The following is a 13975-nucleotide window of genomic DNA, read 5'->3' as shown; positions in this document are numbered from 1 at the left end:
TTTGACCAGAGTGGGAACATAATGTAGGGAAATGTATATGTACCTGCATCGGTACAAATTGTGTTTATGATTTATTGTGAATATGTTGCATTTACTATACAAAGAAAGTTTTTTAATTGAAAGAGTCACAGAGTACAAATATCTCGGCATCTGGTTAGATGATAAACTCACTTTTAATTTTCATATAAAAAATCTTGTTTGTCGACTACAACAAAAAATTGGCTATTTGTATAGGAACAAAACCACCTTCCCTTTATTTAGTAGGAAAAGGATTATTGAGGCAGTTTTCATGTCTGTCCTTGATTACGGTGATGTGGTTTACCGGCATGCATCACATTCATGTCTTAAACTCCTGGACTCTGTTTTTCACTCTGCTTTAAGGTTCATCACAGGAGATGCTTATGACACACACCATTGTCTTTTATATGAAAAGGTTGGGTGGTCCTCCCTTAAAGAGAGACGTGACGCACATTGGCACATTTTTACAAAGCCTTGACCGGGAAGCTTCCTCGTTATTTAACAGAAATGCTGCAAATTTCAGATGGGCTTTATCAGACCCGCTCCACTGACATGCTTATGCTTTATGTCCCACAAGCCCAGTCTGAGCTGGGAAAGACAGTGCCCCCGACTCCTGGAACAACTTACAGCAACAAATGAAACTAAATACCTTCATATCCTTTAACCAATTTAAACAAACTATCTTAAATCTGCCTAACTCTACCTGTAACTGTTTTAATGAGGCTATACTGTACTTTCACCCATTTCATTTTAATTGCTGCCATTCTTCACCACTATGTAAATGTTTAAATTGTTTTTTTCTCTTCACCTGTTGTTGTGTATTTTATGTTTTTGCATTGAATATTGTTTATGTATTGTTGTTTTTCCTTTGAATTTGTTTTGAACTCAACGTCATTGTAAATGAGGGTCACCCCTCAATAGGTCTCGAGGATAAAAGTTAAATGAAAAAAAAAAAGTTGGAAATAGTTAAATGGTTTACATCATATATCATGTCATCCTATTAGTTATCAGTATTGTATAAAAAACTGGTGGAGAGGGCATCCAAGTTGCGACATTAGATAACTGGTCTAAACAGAGATGTATAAAATAGAGCTAGTTGTAAATTAAAAAAATAAAAGTCTTTGAAAAATAAAGTATTTTGAAAGAATAGGCGTCATCTTACAGAGTAGTTTATCAGTTGATAAAACGCATAAAGCAATACACATTTAAAAAATAATGTTGAATTGGTAAAAGGAAGGCAGACTGCCACGTGCAGCGCCTCATTTGGACGTGTCTGACGCTTGGAGCTTTTACTTCCCTACGTTTCTCCTACAAATGGGCCTTGAGCTTGTTTGGAGGTTCTAGCAGGGGAGCGCAGCTACTGGTACACCGATGGATGGTCGTCCGCCGGGGAAACCTCGTCCTCTTCCACAGAGCGCTGGGCTTCGGGAGGGACACACATGGGGCGGGGAGGGAGGAAGGGGACACCCGCCTAGCCAGCCAGATCAGCCGAATCAACCATAGCGATCAATGGGGTGACAGATGTCGCAGCCAGATCGCCCTCACATCCAATCAAGAATACGTGAGGCGTGGGCTATATAAATCACAGACGGAACCGTTTTATATCACGGTGTCCATTTTAAAAACGTTCGCCGCGACGTTCAGTTTGCTTGATGAGTTTATATAGGCTAGCAATTAAGACACCAATGTTTTGAGTTGACGCAGATCATTAGCACCCCTTCAATAACAGCAATATCAGTTAGTACTTTTTCCCATGATGTTTAGCGACTATGTTAATAAGCCTTGTTTCTATTGGCCAGCACCAACCAATCACAGCCTCAGTTTCCTCAGGTCCTAATATTTAGCCTATCAAACGTTCTGAGAGGCACCTATTTGCAGCTTTGCAGACCCATGAGCTCCACCGGAAGCCACGCCCCGAACTCATTTCATTGGTCAGAATTGTAACCTACTCTGAATTTGTTTTCTTCTTTTTGTTTTACTGCCGGAGTTCACCTAGCGGTGAATAATAATACACAGTTTCCACCGGTTATGGTGCTAGTACACAGTAAAATACGTCAGTTTGTTAAGGGTCCCAAGTGGCCAGGACGGTAGTAAAAAGTAGATGTTGAGGTAGAAGATGATTGAAGCAACGAAGCTTTGTGTACATCTTCCGAAATCCGTCTGTTTAATTCACAATTAGGCTATCACGAGTAGGTCAATCACATACAAATATAAACTCTTGTAAATGAAACACAAAAAGTGCCACCACATTAAAATAAATAACTCATTTTAAAAAGTGCAAAAACTATCACAATTAGGTCTATTTCTAGTAGGCCTATCTGTCTAACAAACAATTAGGCATATCTGTGTAACAAATATATAATTATCCTGACTTCCAAAAGCTGCTTGTCTGAGTCATGGTCTGAGTGTGTGTCTTTTCCTGGCTGAGGACAGAAAGCCATTCTGATACTTGTACTTTACAGTACAATCATTGAATGAAGCTGTCAAATGTACCAAATCGTACCAAATCGTCTTCTAAACCAATGAAATTGAGAGTTCATGGTTTTCCACCAATAAAATGACGTTCGGGGAGGGACAACGCTTTTGACCAATGAACGAATGAACTGAGTTTGGGGCGTACAATTCTGACCAATGAAATTAGTTCGGGGCGTGGCCCCATCCTATTTCCGGTGGAGCTCCGTTTTCAATGGTTTCCCCAGGGCCCCAGGCATGGACATATAAAGAAATGGACACCGTATTGAAAAATGGCGCTCATTCATTCCTATGAAAGCTTCTCATTGGCGCAGAGAAGCAACAAGGAAGCTGCCATATTGCTTTCATGAGAGCCCTGGCACGCCCGAGTGTATGACGTAGTGGCGCCATCGACCTATCAAGAAAGAGGGGGCGGCAACGGGCGGCAAGCGTAGCGGGCTGCCCACTCCCTCCTCCTTCCTCGAAAACAAACTGAAAGCCGTTAAAAGCCGTTGGGCTAATAAAACGCTTGATGTGGCGTTTTGAAATGAAAAAACTTCAGGTTTAATAGTATATGGTCTAAAGATAAGTTTGAGCCTATGATTGATATCCAGAAAAATTTTGCGGCGACACAATCTTGTTCGCCGCTTGTATTGGTGTGGACGGGAAAATCTGCCTTAGGGCTTTCATGGAAAATAAGCTCCCATTCACAGCATGCAGTACTAATGGGTTGGCCACTAGTCCATGCTGGTTGCTCGGAAAAGGCAGTGTCCTGGGGCCCTGGCCCTGGCCCTGGCCCCAGGACACTGCCTTTTCCGAGCAACCAGCATGGACTAGTGGCCAACCCATTAGTACTGCATGCTGTGAATGGGAGCTTATTTTCCATGAAAGCCCTAAGGCAGATTTTCCCGTCCACACCAATACAAGCGGCGAACAAGATTGTGTCGCCGCAAAATTTTTCTGGATATCAATCATAGGCTCAAACTTATCTTTAGACCATATACTATTAAACCTGAAGTTTTTTCATTTCAAAACGCCACATCAAGCGTTTTATTAGCCCAACGGCTTTTAACGGCTTTCAGTTTGTTTTCGAGGAAGGAGGAGGGAGTGGGCAGCCCGCTACGCTTGCCGCCCGTTGCCGCCCCCTCTTTCTTGATAGGTCGATGGCGCCACTACGTCATACACTCGGGCGTGCCAGGGCTCTCATGAAAGCAATATGGCAGCTTCCTTGTTGCTTCTCTGCGCCAATGAGAAGCTTTCATAGGAATGAATGAGCGCCATTTTTCAATACGGTGTCCATTTCTTTATATGTCCATGGGTTTCCCCCATGGGTCTGCAAATAGGTACTCCTGGAGATTCTTTGCAGTGCCACAGTCCAACATAGCCCACTTTGACGTCCAAAAAGAAAAGCGATAATACTAGGTTACTATCTATGTTCATCATTTTAATAAAGCCTACCAGATATATGTGTGAAAAGTGCCCTCCCTCACACATTCAAACATTTGAAAGTATGTTCTTTCAGGCAATTTTTATCCACATCTTTGACAAGCTACCTTTACATTTTAGATAAGGAAAAAATATATCAATGACTTTAATTACAGTCCGGTTAATGATGCCCTGAATGAGGGAGATCAAATAGAAAGAAAATAAACACAATAAATTGTTAGAAAAATATTGCATGTCAAGTTATGAGATGTGTTATCCAGCAATGACTGTTAAACAGCGGCATAACAAGCTGCGGACAAAGAACTGCTTGTGTAAAATGGGCAGTCGGTAAGGATTAAATGTAACCATAAGATAAACAGAGGGAAGTAAAGCCCCAAAATATCCATTGAAATCATTCAGTTTTAACACTGATAAAATAAATTACCAGGCATGTACCTTTAATGACAAAACAGTAGACTTCTGAACACATATTTACTTTCATCAACACATGGTGATAAAAGTATTGTAGTTTAATATTTTGTCAGCGTACATCTGGTATTCACCTCAGATACAAAACTGTTGATGCCATACATTTCTAAGATGTATTCACATTGCACCATGCATATTTTGTCAGCAGCGGCGCTTACTCTAATCAATATTAGCAGTAAAATAAATAAGTATTGGTTACAGCTTGAAATAGTTTTGAAAAATACATAATACATTTAAGTTAAAAATCACATCATGCTGTTTCACACATTGTCCTACAGCATTACATGTTTGTTAAAGACATAGTATGGAATAATAAAGCTCTCAGATTGTGTAACTCCGATAAGGCACTTGTTTACAGTATATATACAGTATATTTCACTCATCATAACACTGAATCTTTGGTCGTTTTATCTTACAACTTCTGAGGTTCAGCTTTCCCTGCTGCATACTCAGTCCAGCTCCAGTCTTGTTCCTGGAGAGAGAGCAAACAAGTTAAAACATAAAAAAAAACACAGTTTCATCTTGAATCTTGACCTCAAACAGGCAAACCTGTGTAATCTTCTAAAGGCTGAATGCAAATGTTTTAAAAGGAAATGTCAATGCATGATCCAAAAAAACAAAAACAGTATTCAGCTACACCATTGTATAAAATCCTATTCTACAACTAATCAGAGTATTTCTTACAGATGCATTTTAAAGTCAATCAAAACCTGTCAACAGTGAGATCCTCAATAAGTTGTTACTTCAGGAATATGTCTATGTCTATAATAATAATAATAATAGTATGCCTTTCACAACTCTCAAGGACAATGTACAATCAGATAAATATACAGTACAATCAATGGAATTAAAAACTGTTAAAATGTGGGTAATGGATGGAGGTGATATGGTGAAATAAGAAGGGAAGATCAGGAGGAGTATGCAAAATTGAAAAGGTGAGTTTTGAGTTTAGATTTGAACAGGGATGTGGAGTCATTGTTGCGGATGTCGGGGGGTAGTGCATTCCAGAGCAGGGGAGCAGAGCGGCTGAAGGCTCTGCACCCCATCGTGGTGAGACGGGCAGAGGGGACAGTGAGGTGAACAGAGGAGGAGGAGCGGAGTGCACGGGAGGGAGTGGCAATTTGAATGAGGTCTGTTAGGTATGTGGGGGCAAGGTTGTGGATGGCTTTGAAGGTGTAGAGGAGGATATTAGATTAAATATGAAAATGAACCGGGAGCCTATGAAGCTGGTGCAGCACAGGGGTGAACACACAACCATGCTACTATGAGCATGAACACACACCCACTCACACCTGATTACCATACCATGACACTGTGCTCCATCTCCCGGTTGGCGTCTTGCAGCAGAGAAGTAAGCTGACTCAGATAACGCTGGTTCTCTTCCAGTAATTGAGGAACTGTGTCCCTGAAAAAAGACAAAAGACTCAGCAGTGACAGTGTGAATGTGTTTTCCTACGCTGGGGTCATGCATAAAACAAAAACTAAAATATGTTCTTGGTGTGCAATGGGAAAGCCAGAACATTTGGTGAGATGTTCAGAAGACAGCCAGACATACTGACAGACAGACAGACAGGTCCTTTATAGTATGATGATCTTACCTGTCAGTTGGCCGTTGCGTAAGTGACTGGGAAGGGGAATTGTTCTGGGCCTGAATACACAACCACAAACTGTATCAGCTACAGTATTATTTGACATACACATTAGTTTAGTTTATTTATTTAGCACACATTAACATGGGCTTGTACAGGAGTTCCACCCCTATCAATAATCATAATCAAATCATATTTATAAGGCTAACAAATCAACAGAAAATAAGGAGACAAAGTACATAAATAATCAAAATAAGATGGAAAAAGATTTGATAAATACAAGTGTTGGATAGAGAAAAGATGTGGGGCAATGGAGAAGACAGGAGTTGATTAGATGATTCATGAAAATATAAGATGTTTTTTAAGCTGAGTGAGTGGGACGATATGGATCTTAATAGAGGAGGTTAGCCATTGATTCCATAATGCATTTTATATTGTATTGCAAAACATCAAGCTCCTTCAAACTTCCCAGAGACCTTAACATATTTTCTGCAGTACCAATTGTTATACACTCACACAGGCAATCTTGAGGAGATACCAGAACTCTTTCTGTCTCTTCATTTGCATCTGCATCACTGCCGCCTCTGCAGTTTTTATGTTCTCCACCGCCGTCTCCAACTTCGGGAACAGATCAACAATGCGTCGCTTACACACCAGAATTGTACTACAGGGGAGAAAAAAGGGGAAAATCAAAGTTGACAAAATGAAACCTCAGTTGTGCTGCCCATTACATGGTTGTGCATGTGTTTGTGCATTAATCTGTTTGGACTTCACTTTTGGGTAAATTACCTCAGATGAGTGTACAAGTCTTTCAGCACCCTGTCCTGGTTCTGAACTGTTTGCAGTATGGTCTTCACCATGTCCGAGCTGTCACTGTAGCCATGCGGAGGATCTGGACCTGTGCAAACACACACACTGAAATGATATTCCACGTACTATCGCCTGACACAGTCATGTAAATACATACTACAAGCCCAAGTTGACAATGGGAACCCCTGTGACACATTTGTTCAGAGAACCCTATTTATTTGTAAGACATCTATCCGTACTAGCAACAGGCGTTATTGGATCCCCATGCTCTGTGATTGGCTATGAACACAAAAAAGGAGGCCCTTTAACCCACGTCTACTATTTTATGTGTGATGATTTGTACTAACTTTTGCATTTGGCTTTCAGTTGCTTGTACAGTTCAATAGCCTTATTTTCACTGAAAAGGCAAAGAGAGAGAGAGAGAGAGAGAGAGAGAGAGAGAGAGAGAGAGAGAGAGAGAGTCAGCTACAGTTGTTTATAAAGAAATTGATTTTTTAACTGCCAGTATGAAAAGAAGAAATAATCACAGAAATATGGAAGTGTTTATAAATGAAATATTGGTTGATTTAAGATCAACTTGAAAACGTGAGAGCCATATAGCAGTGTAAACATAGCAGAATACTGACAGCTGCTCCATCACATCCCCTTGTCTCCTTGCAAATGGACTCCTCTGCAACTCCACAATCTCAGAATGAAGAGCCAGGATCTCTTCTTCCAGATAGCCCACATCTGCAACCTGCAGCCAAAAAACCCAAAACACCCTTAATAATGGATTGGATTTATATAGCGCTTTTCAAGGCACTCAAAGACGCTTTACAGGGTTCCAGGTTCCACTCGTTCACACACAGTCATACCGGTGGTGGTAAACTACCATAGTAGCCACAGCTGCCCTGGGGCAGACTGACGGAAGCGTGGCTGCCATTCAGCGCCTACGGCCCCTCCGACCACCACCTCAAACATACAGCAGTCATACACATTCACACGAGGCAAGGTGGGTGAAGTGTCTTGCCCAAGGACACAACAACCATGACACAGGTGGCAGAGCGGGGATCGAACCGCCAACCCTTGGATCATTGGCCGACCCGCTTAACCACCTGAGCCACGGTCGCCCCCCATCGCTTAAAATGAGTTCTGTTTTCAAATAAGTGCACATGTGTTTGTGTGGATTTATTGTGAATGGAATAACTGCCCAAACCTTCGCAAACCCATCAGCCTTCTCTTCATTTTCCTGCCACGTCTTCAGCATTTTTTCTGAGGCTTTTGTAACAAAACACAAAACAACAGCAGATAGCTCCCTCAAGGCTCCAGTAACAACTTTAAATCATGTTATGACAGCAGGAGATGAACATCCACTCACAGATGCCGGTGTTTCTCTGCTTGGTATATTGCTCGAGGTCATGCTGGATGCTGGTCTTAAAAAAAGCCAGTTTGGCTCGGAGCTGCTGCGACTGGGAGAACAGCAGGTTCTTGTACCGCGTCAGGTTGGTGTTGTAACGCAGCAGGCTCAGCCTACACGCAAACACACACAAACAAACAAATAAACACAAAGTAAGGATATCTCAGTGTGTGGGTGTATGTATATGAGTGTTTGTGAACTTACATGGCAGCCCTCTGTCCCTGGTACAGGCGGATGTAGTCCTCTTTCAGTCCGCAGACGTAGCTGACCGCTTCTCCCCACACCTTTCTCAGTGCAGACAGTGGCAGCTGTGTCTTAGTCTCCCTGACTGAGAAGACACATAGTTCACACAAGACACAGGATTTTCCGCATTAATTTGGTGCCAAATAAGTAATATTTTTTCCTATTTTTTGAAGAAGAAACATCAGCAGAAATCTTGCTCTCACTCACAATAGTTTTAATGACAGCTGCGTTCAATTATTATTATTTTTTTAATCTTAACTCAAAATCCCAAACAATGTTGATCATTTGCATTCATGTAATCCAAGTACAACCAACCTTTTATCATAAGACCTTCACCAGGTAAGAATCTTGCCTACTAATTAAAAAAAATTATGAATAGTGAGTAAAGTCTAGTCAGGCATATTTTACAGTTTTCAACCCTGGAATACAGTTATGGTATATCTAACCTATGAAGTTGACACTATCTGGCAGAGGTCTGGCGGTCAGCGGCCCAGAGTACTTGGTCAAGCTCTTATCGAACAGAAAGACAATGGAGCTGTCCCAGCCTCGCTGAAAGCAGAGGACAAATATCGTTTGGAATATTATAGCATGTGTTTATGTATGAAGACAAAGCTACTGCAAAATAACAACAACAACACAAAAACATTCCAATTACCAAAAATAAGAAGTTCTGTATCATGCAGAACCAGTCACAATTTTAAAATAAAAACATATTTAGAGATGAAATACAGCCGGTCTTCTGCTGTGTGTGTGTGTTGTGTGTACTTGTGGTGGAGCTGGGCCTGTTTGTTTTGTCACATACCAGTCCTTCTGGCAGACAGTGGGAGGGCGGCCTGCGCGGGTCAAGGGAGATTCCCGTCTCCAGCAACAGCTCCTGACTCAGCGGGGACATGTGTGTCTGCGTGTCTGTCTCCAGGCGGAGCTGCAGGGAGTGTAAACTCTCCTCAGCACCCAGAACCAATGAGTGCAGCTGGGCTGACGTCATGTCCAATATGTGGATCACCTGGACAAAGAAAAGGCAAAAAAGCCAAGGGGGTTGTTTGCGTACTGTCCTCGTCTGGGATATGTTCAAACCCTGTGATAAAAACCATGAACGCATCCAGTCAAATCTGGTTGAAGGGAGTCTAGATAGAGACGAGGTTTTCATTATTAACCTTCATGTTAAGTATATTCTGTAGCGCCGTGTAGCAGCCTGGCTTTTGTGTGTCAGGATCAAGCCCTCCACCACGTGCAACAGGGTCCCACAGTAGCAACATCTGCAGAAGAGACTCGATTGGTTCCAGCAGTGGCCTATGAACACACACAAACACACACACAGGTTAGATGCAAGTAACAATGAGGAATGACTGGTAGGTTTGAAAAAAAAACTATATTTGTATTCTCTACCTGCTGAGATTGTTGGGGTATGGAAGATGTGCAGAGAATCTGACTTCTCCATTCATGTCCTCGACTGCCATGATGTCTTTGGGACCTTTGTTCTTGACTTTACTCGTCCTACAAAAGCAAGTAGTGAGAGTGAGAGCTGAAAATAAAGCAGACTAATTGAAAATAAAAAAAATCAGTATATACTTGTGTTACTTTGTCTCCACATTTAACAGGCAGATATTTTGCAGTTCAAAATTCAGTATTCATCATCATGACGTGTTTGTCATATGTACATGTTTGCATCTTGGACGTCTGTAGTGCCCAAGATTACATTTATTTATTAAACATTTAGTTATTTTAGTTATAGCAGATGTGTTTTAAATGTAATTTATACATCCAGCTTCTGCCAGACACATAAAAGAAATGCATTGCTGATGACCTATTGACATACCACTGGACAGGTTGCATGTGATGTAGAAAAGGGCGAAAGCCACAAGCGCATTCAGAAATCACTGTCCCAAAGCTCCAGTAGTCCACAGTAACAGTGTAGGGTTTACTCTCAAACAACTCTGGAGCCTGCCACACACACAGATAGATTTATAGAAGAGGGTTTGATTGTTGAAAAAAACAAAAAAAGCTTAATGACGCAACACTCACCAGATACTGGAGGGTTCCCACAAAGGATGTGCAGAGACTACCCTGGTCCAGATCTTTTGCATACCCCAGATCTATGATCTTATGGACAAGCTGGAGAGAAAACATAGTTTCATGAATGAGTGCAAGGAAACACAAACTTTAGGATGCATGCGATTACACAGGTCATATGCGTGTACAAGTGTAAAATTAGTTCACCTTCCCACCAACTTCCTGCAAAACTATGTTCTCTGGCTTTAGGTCTCTGTGGATTATCTTATTTTCATGAAGATACTGGATACCAGAACCTGTGTTTGTTAAAAAATAAATAAAAAATTATTTCATATACTGTACATACAAACATAAGATAACAGTGATTTTTCTTTGGTCGAATTGAAATTACCGATGTCGCTGAGCAGCGAGAGGACTTCACTCTCCTTTAGCCCACAACAGTTTTCTGGTTTATTCAACACCTAAATAAAGAGGTGTGGGGGTTAATAGTGCAATGTTTAAAAAGACAACAAACTGTTGGGGTATCTTTATAAAATACCCACTTGGTACCTTGCGTAGGTCTCCTCTTGAGCAGTACTCCATGGCCAACAGAGGTAAGTCATTTAACGCGATGGAGCTCAACTCTTCTGGCACTTCCCTGGCCTGAACCACATTCACATGGTTCAGCCTGTAACAGAAAGAGAGAGAAAAAAAATTCAGCGATGGCTTGGCAAAAGAATATGATGTTCAGTACAGTACAGTGAAGTGAAGTTTGTTCAGGGGCTGCCTGGCAGATGATTCCCACTCACTTCTTCATGATCTGAATCTCTCGGCTCCAGCGGTCTTTGTTCTTGGAGTTCAGCTCCAGGCGGCACAGTTTGACAGCCACCTTCTCTCCCGACTCCTGCTCCAAACATAGACGTGGAATCAAAATTGTGCCAAACACACACAGACACAGACACACAGACACACACAGACACACACAGACACACACACACACACACACACACACACACACACACACACACACACACACACACACACACACACACACACACACACACACACACACACACACACACACACACACACACACACACACACACACACACACACACACACACACACACAGGTCTGGGGGTTTGTGTTCCCCTCAGGTGGATGTAGCTGGACTTACAAGGTGCTGGTACAGGTAGACGTGCCCGAAGCCTCCCGTCCCGAGTCTGTCCTTATTCTCCCAGGAGCCACACAGCTGGCTCTGCTTGGGTGCAGTCCGCTCCATGGTGTCGAGGTCTGCTAGAGCGACCAGACAACTGAGAAAGTCTGCTAGAGACCTCAGCAGAAAAGAGACAAAATAAAATATCAGCCAATGTCTGGACTCTGGAAACATACACTGTAGAAGTATTTTATTTAAGCATTTGAACATATTAACTCTATGCACCTGCAGGGGAAACAGTATTAATGTTACCACACTATCATCTACCTGTTCATTTAGATGTTAGTGTGGTGCACAGACTTTTGTAAAGTTTACAGAGCTATGGCCTATTTCTTCCCTTATGGGATTACAAGACAGCTTTCTCTCACATTGAATACACTTGCTGCTTTTGATGTTTCACTTAGCACGAAACGTAGCATTAGCATTCCCATAAAACCCATTTGTTGTTATTGAACTGCCTGTGGTTCAGTTGAATCGGATAACTCAAAAGACAGCTTGATTACGTTGAAAAAATAAAGTGTACTACAAAGCAGCACCTCACCTGTCAAGGAGGTCAGAGTCCTCAGATGACAATTAGCTTTCCTTGGGTGTCACAACATTGTCGCTAACCGAGTTTACGGGTCGTCTTCTACTATCTATGGTCGTCTTCTTGTTTAGTGTTAGGAAAAGAAGGATGAACCGATATGATATCGTCACCCTTCACGGTCCAAAGTTAAAGCTAATGTGTTTTTGTGGTTCTTTTTTGTTATAGTTTTAGTAGCAAAGCTAGAGCGAGAGAGACTTTCTCAACATTGCGCAAAGTGAAAGTAGAGACCAACAGCCAGGCGGTGTATATGCGCATGCGCGTCTGGATCAACAACAGCGGACTGGACGCACGAGGCAGAGTGCAGGACTACTCCCTCACATGGGGGAATTTCCCATCCCACCCAACCCCTACGTAGCCGATAAAGTCGAAACTGGTGTGGTGTTCTATAAACATACTGTTTTTTTCTTTCTTTGTACCATATACAAAAAGTAGCAAACAGCCAGAGGACGAATTTTTCCAAAACATTTGCAAGGTCTTAATTTGTCCACTAGATGGTGCCACATGTAGTCATTACAAGAGGCTACAGTAGCCTATTGGGCCTATTACAGAACACAGATTAAAGGGAACATGATTGCAATTGTCGCTGACACAAGCTCAGTTAAAACCTCTTTATATATCCATGGTTAAAACATAGCTCACACAGTTAAAGGAATAGTTCAACGTTTTTAATGACTCAATAAGGCTCACGAAAAGGCAACAAAAGAAACCCTTTCTGTAACTGTGCCTGCATTTTGATATAAATGGGCAAATGTTGTTCATCCAAGTAAGCCTAGCTCAAACACTGGTAGTCAACGGGAGCTGGTCAAAAGATGAACTTTACAACATCACTAAACACTGCTGTGTGCTTGTTGGTGTTATTCATCAAGTCATGTTGTGCTCTATATTGTTACACGTTATGTCATTTTAGACTCAAATACATAGGCTATGTAACCACTTCCTGGTTTAAATTTCTTGGAAAATGTACAATTCTCTCATCTCATATTACACAAGAGATGAGATCACAGTAGGCCATGGGAAATGTAAAATGAATCACAAATTGTGACAAAATGTTATAACGGTGATTAAGGGCTGATGCAACAAGGCCACAGCTGTTACTGGTCACAATGAAACAAATTGCTTGCTTTGTTTTCTAATGTGAAGGAAGATCTATTAACAAAATTGGTTATTTGCTTCGTTATAAAGTAGTCAACCCTTCTTGATATTTTTGTATGTATACATTTTATTCCATACCAAGTTGCACAAATACTGTACACTGTGAATTCAGTGTTTTGTCTGCAGACCATTAAGACATCCAGGTGAATGTGAACAGGTTGCTGAAAATAAAGAGGCCCTTTGAGAATCATTTATAACTTCAGACTGAAAGTAGAAGGTAATAGTCGCTTCTCGAAAACTTTACAGTTTTATTTAAAGGAATTAAAAACTTTTTCTCTGTATGCTGGAAAGGAGAAGCAGAGTGGTGTCTTATGATTGGAAAGAGAAGTGTGAGTGGTTTGGCACGTGAAAATAAATGTTCTCAGTGGTTTTCTATAGCTGTTTTACTGCCTATAGCTGCTCACAGAAAACAGTGGAGTTACAGCTGTTTTGCACGTGGCTTCAAGTTCTATATTCAGAAAGTTCAGAATTCAGAAGAATAACTTTAAAATAATTGTAAAGTTCACGCTGACAGAAGAGGAGGTAAAACTTTGATCATGATAGCAGCCCTTCTGTGAAGTCTATACTTATTTCATTTTTGATCCGATTAATACAGAATATGAATCACATAC

At 41.4% G+C, this 13975-nt stretch overlaps 1 protein-coding gene across 2 annotated transcripts; it reads right to left on the bottom strand.

Moving 5' to 3' along the window:
* Positions 1–4250: 4250 nt before the first annotated feature.
* LOC307257126 (inhibitor of nuclear factor kappa-B kinase subunit alpha-like) lies at positions 4251–12418 on the bottom strand. 2 transcript variants are annotated; one of them, XM_080036264.1, is made up of 22 exons: positions 12168–12418; positions 11588–11744; positions 11220–11314; positions 10981–11098; positions 10823–10892; positions 10639–10727; positions 10444–10533; positions 10238–10362; positions 9808–9915; positions 9576–9711; positions 9224–9424; positions 8868–8970; positions 8383–8506; positions 8140–8291; positions 7978–8039; positions 7409–7518; positions 7130–7179; positions 6762–6870; positions 6489–6636; positions 5982–6031; positions 5689–5788; positions 4251–4855 (listed from the first exon to the last, which is right to left on the bottom strand). In XM_080036264.1, exons 2-22 carry the CDS (start codon positions 11690–11692, stop codon positions 4796–4798), a joined length of 2205 nt encoding a protein of 734 aa, XP_079892390.1. In that variant the 5' UTR covers positions 11693–11744; positions 12168–12418; the 3' UTR covers positions 4251–4795. The 2 variants fall into 2 exon arrangements, with proteins under 2 accessions (XP_079892390.1, XP_079892391.1); XM_080036265.1 differs by lacking the exons at positions 11588–11744; positions 12168–12418 and having other exon boundaries at positions 10974–11098.
* Between the last annotated feature and the right edge of the window lie 1557 nt (positions 12419–13975).

Source organism: Ammodytes marinus (assembly GCF_949987685.1).
Source record: "Ammodytes marinus genome assembly, chromosome: 11".
NCBI lineage: Eukaryota > Metazoa > Chordata > Actinopteri > Uranoscopiformes > Ammodytidae > Ammodytes > Ammodytes marinus.
Note: the sequence above shows the minus strand (reverse complement) of the source record. Positions and strands in the feature narration are given on the sequence as shown.

Bases quoted from the DNA above. Each gene is read 5' to 3' on its own strand.
- LOC307257126 (XM_080036264.1), bottom strand. From the start codon at position 11,692: ATGGAGCGGACTGCACCCAAGCAGAGCCAGCTGTGTGGCTCCTGGGAG. The intron at 10,893-10,980 runs GTACCAAGTGGG...CTCTTTATTTAG, and splicing joins CAAGAGGAGACCTACGCAAG to GTGTTGAATAAACCAGAAAA. The intron at 7,519-7,977 runs GTTTGGGCAGTT...TTTTGGCTGCAG, and splicing joins AGGCTGATGGGTTTGCGAAG to GTTGCAGATGTGGGCTATCT.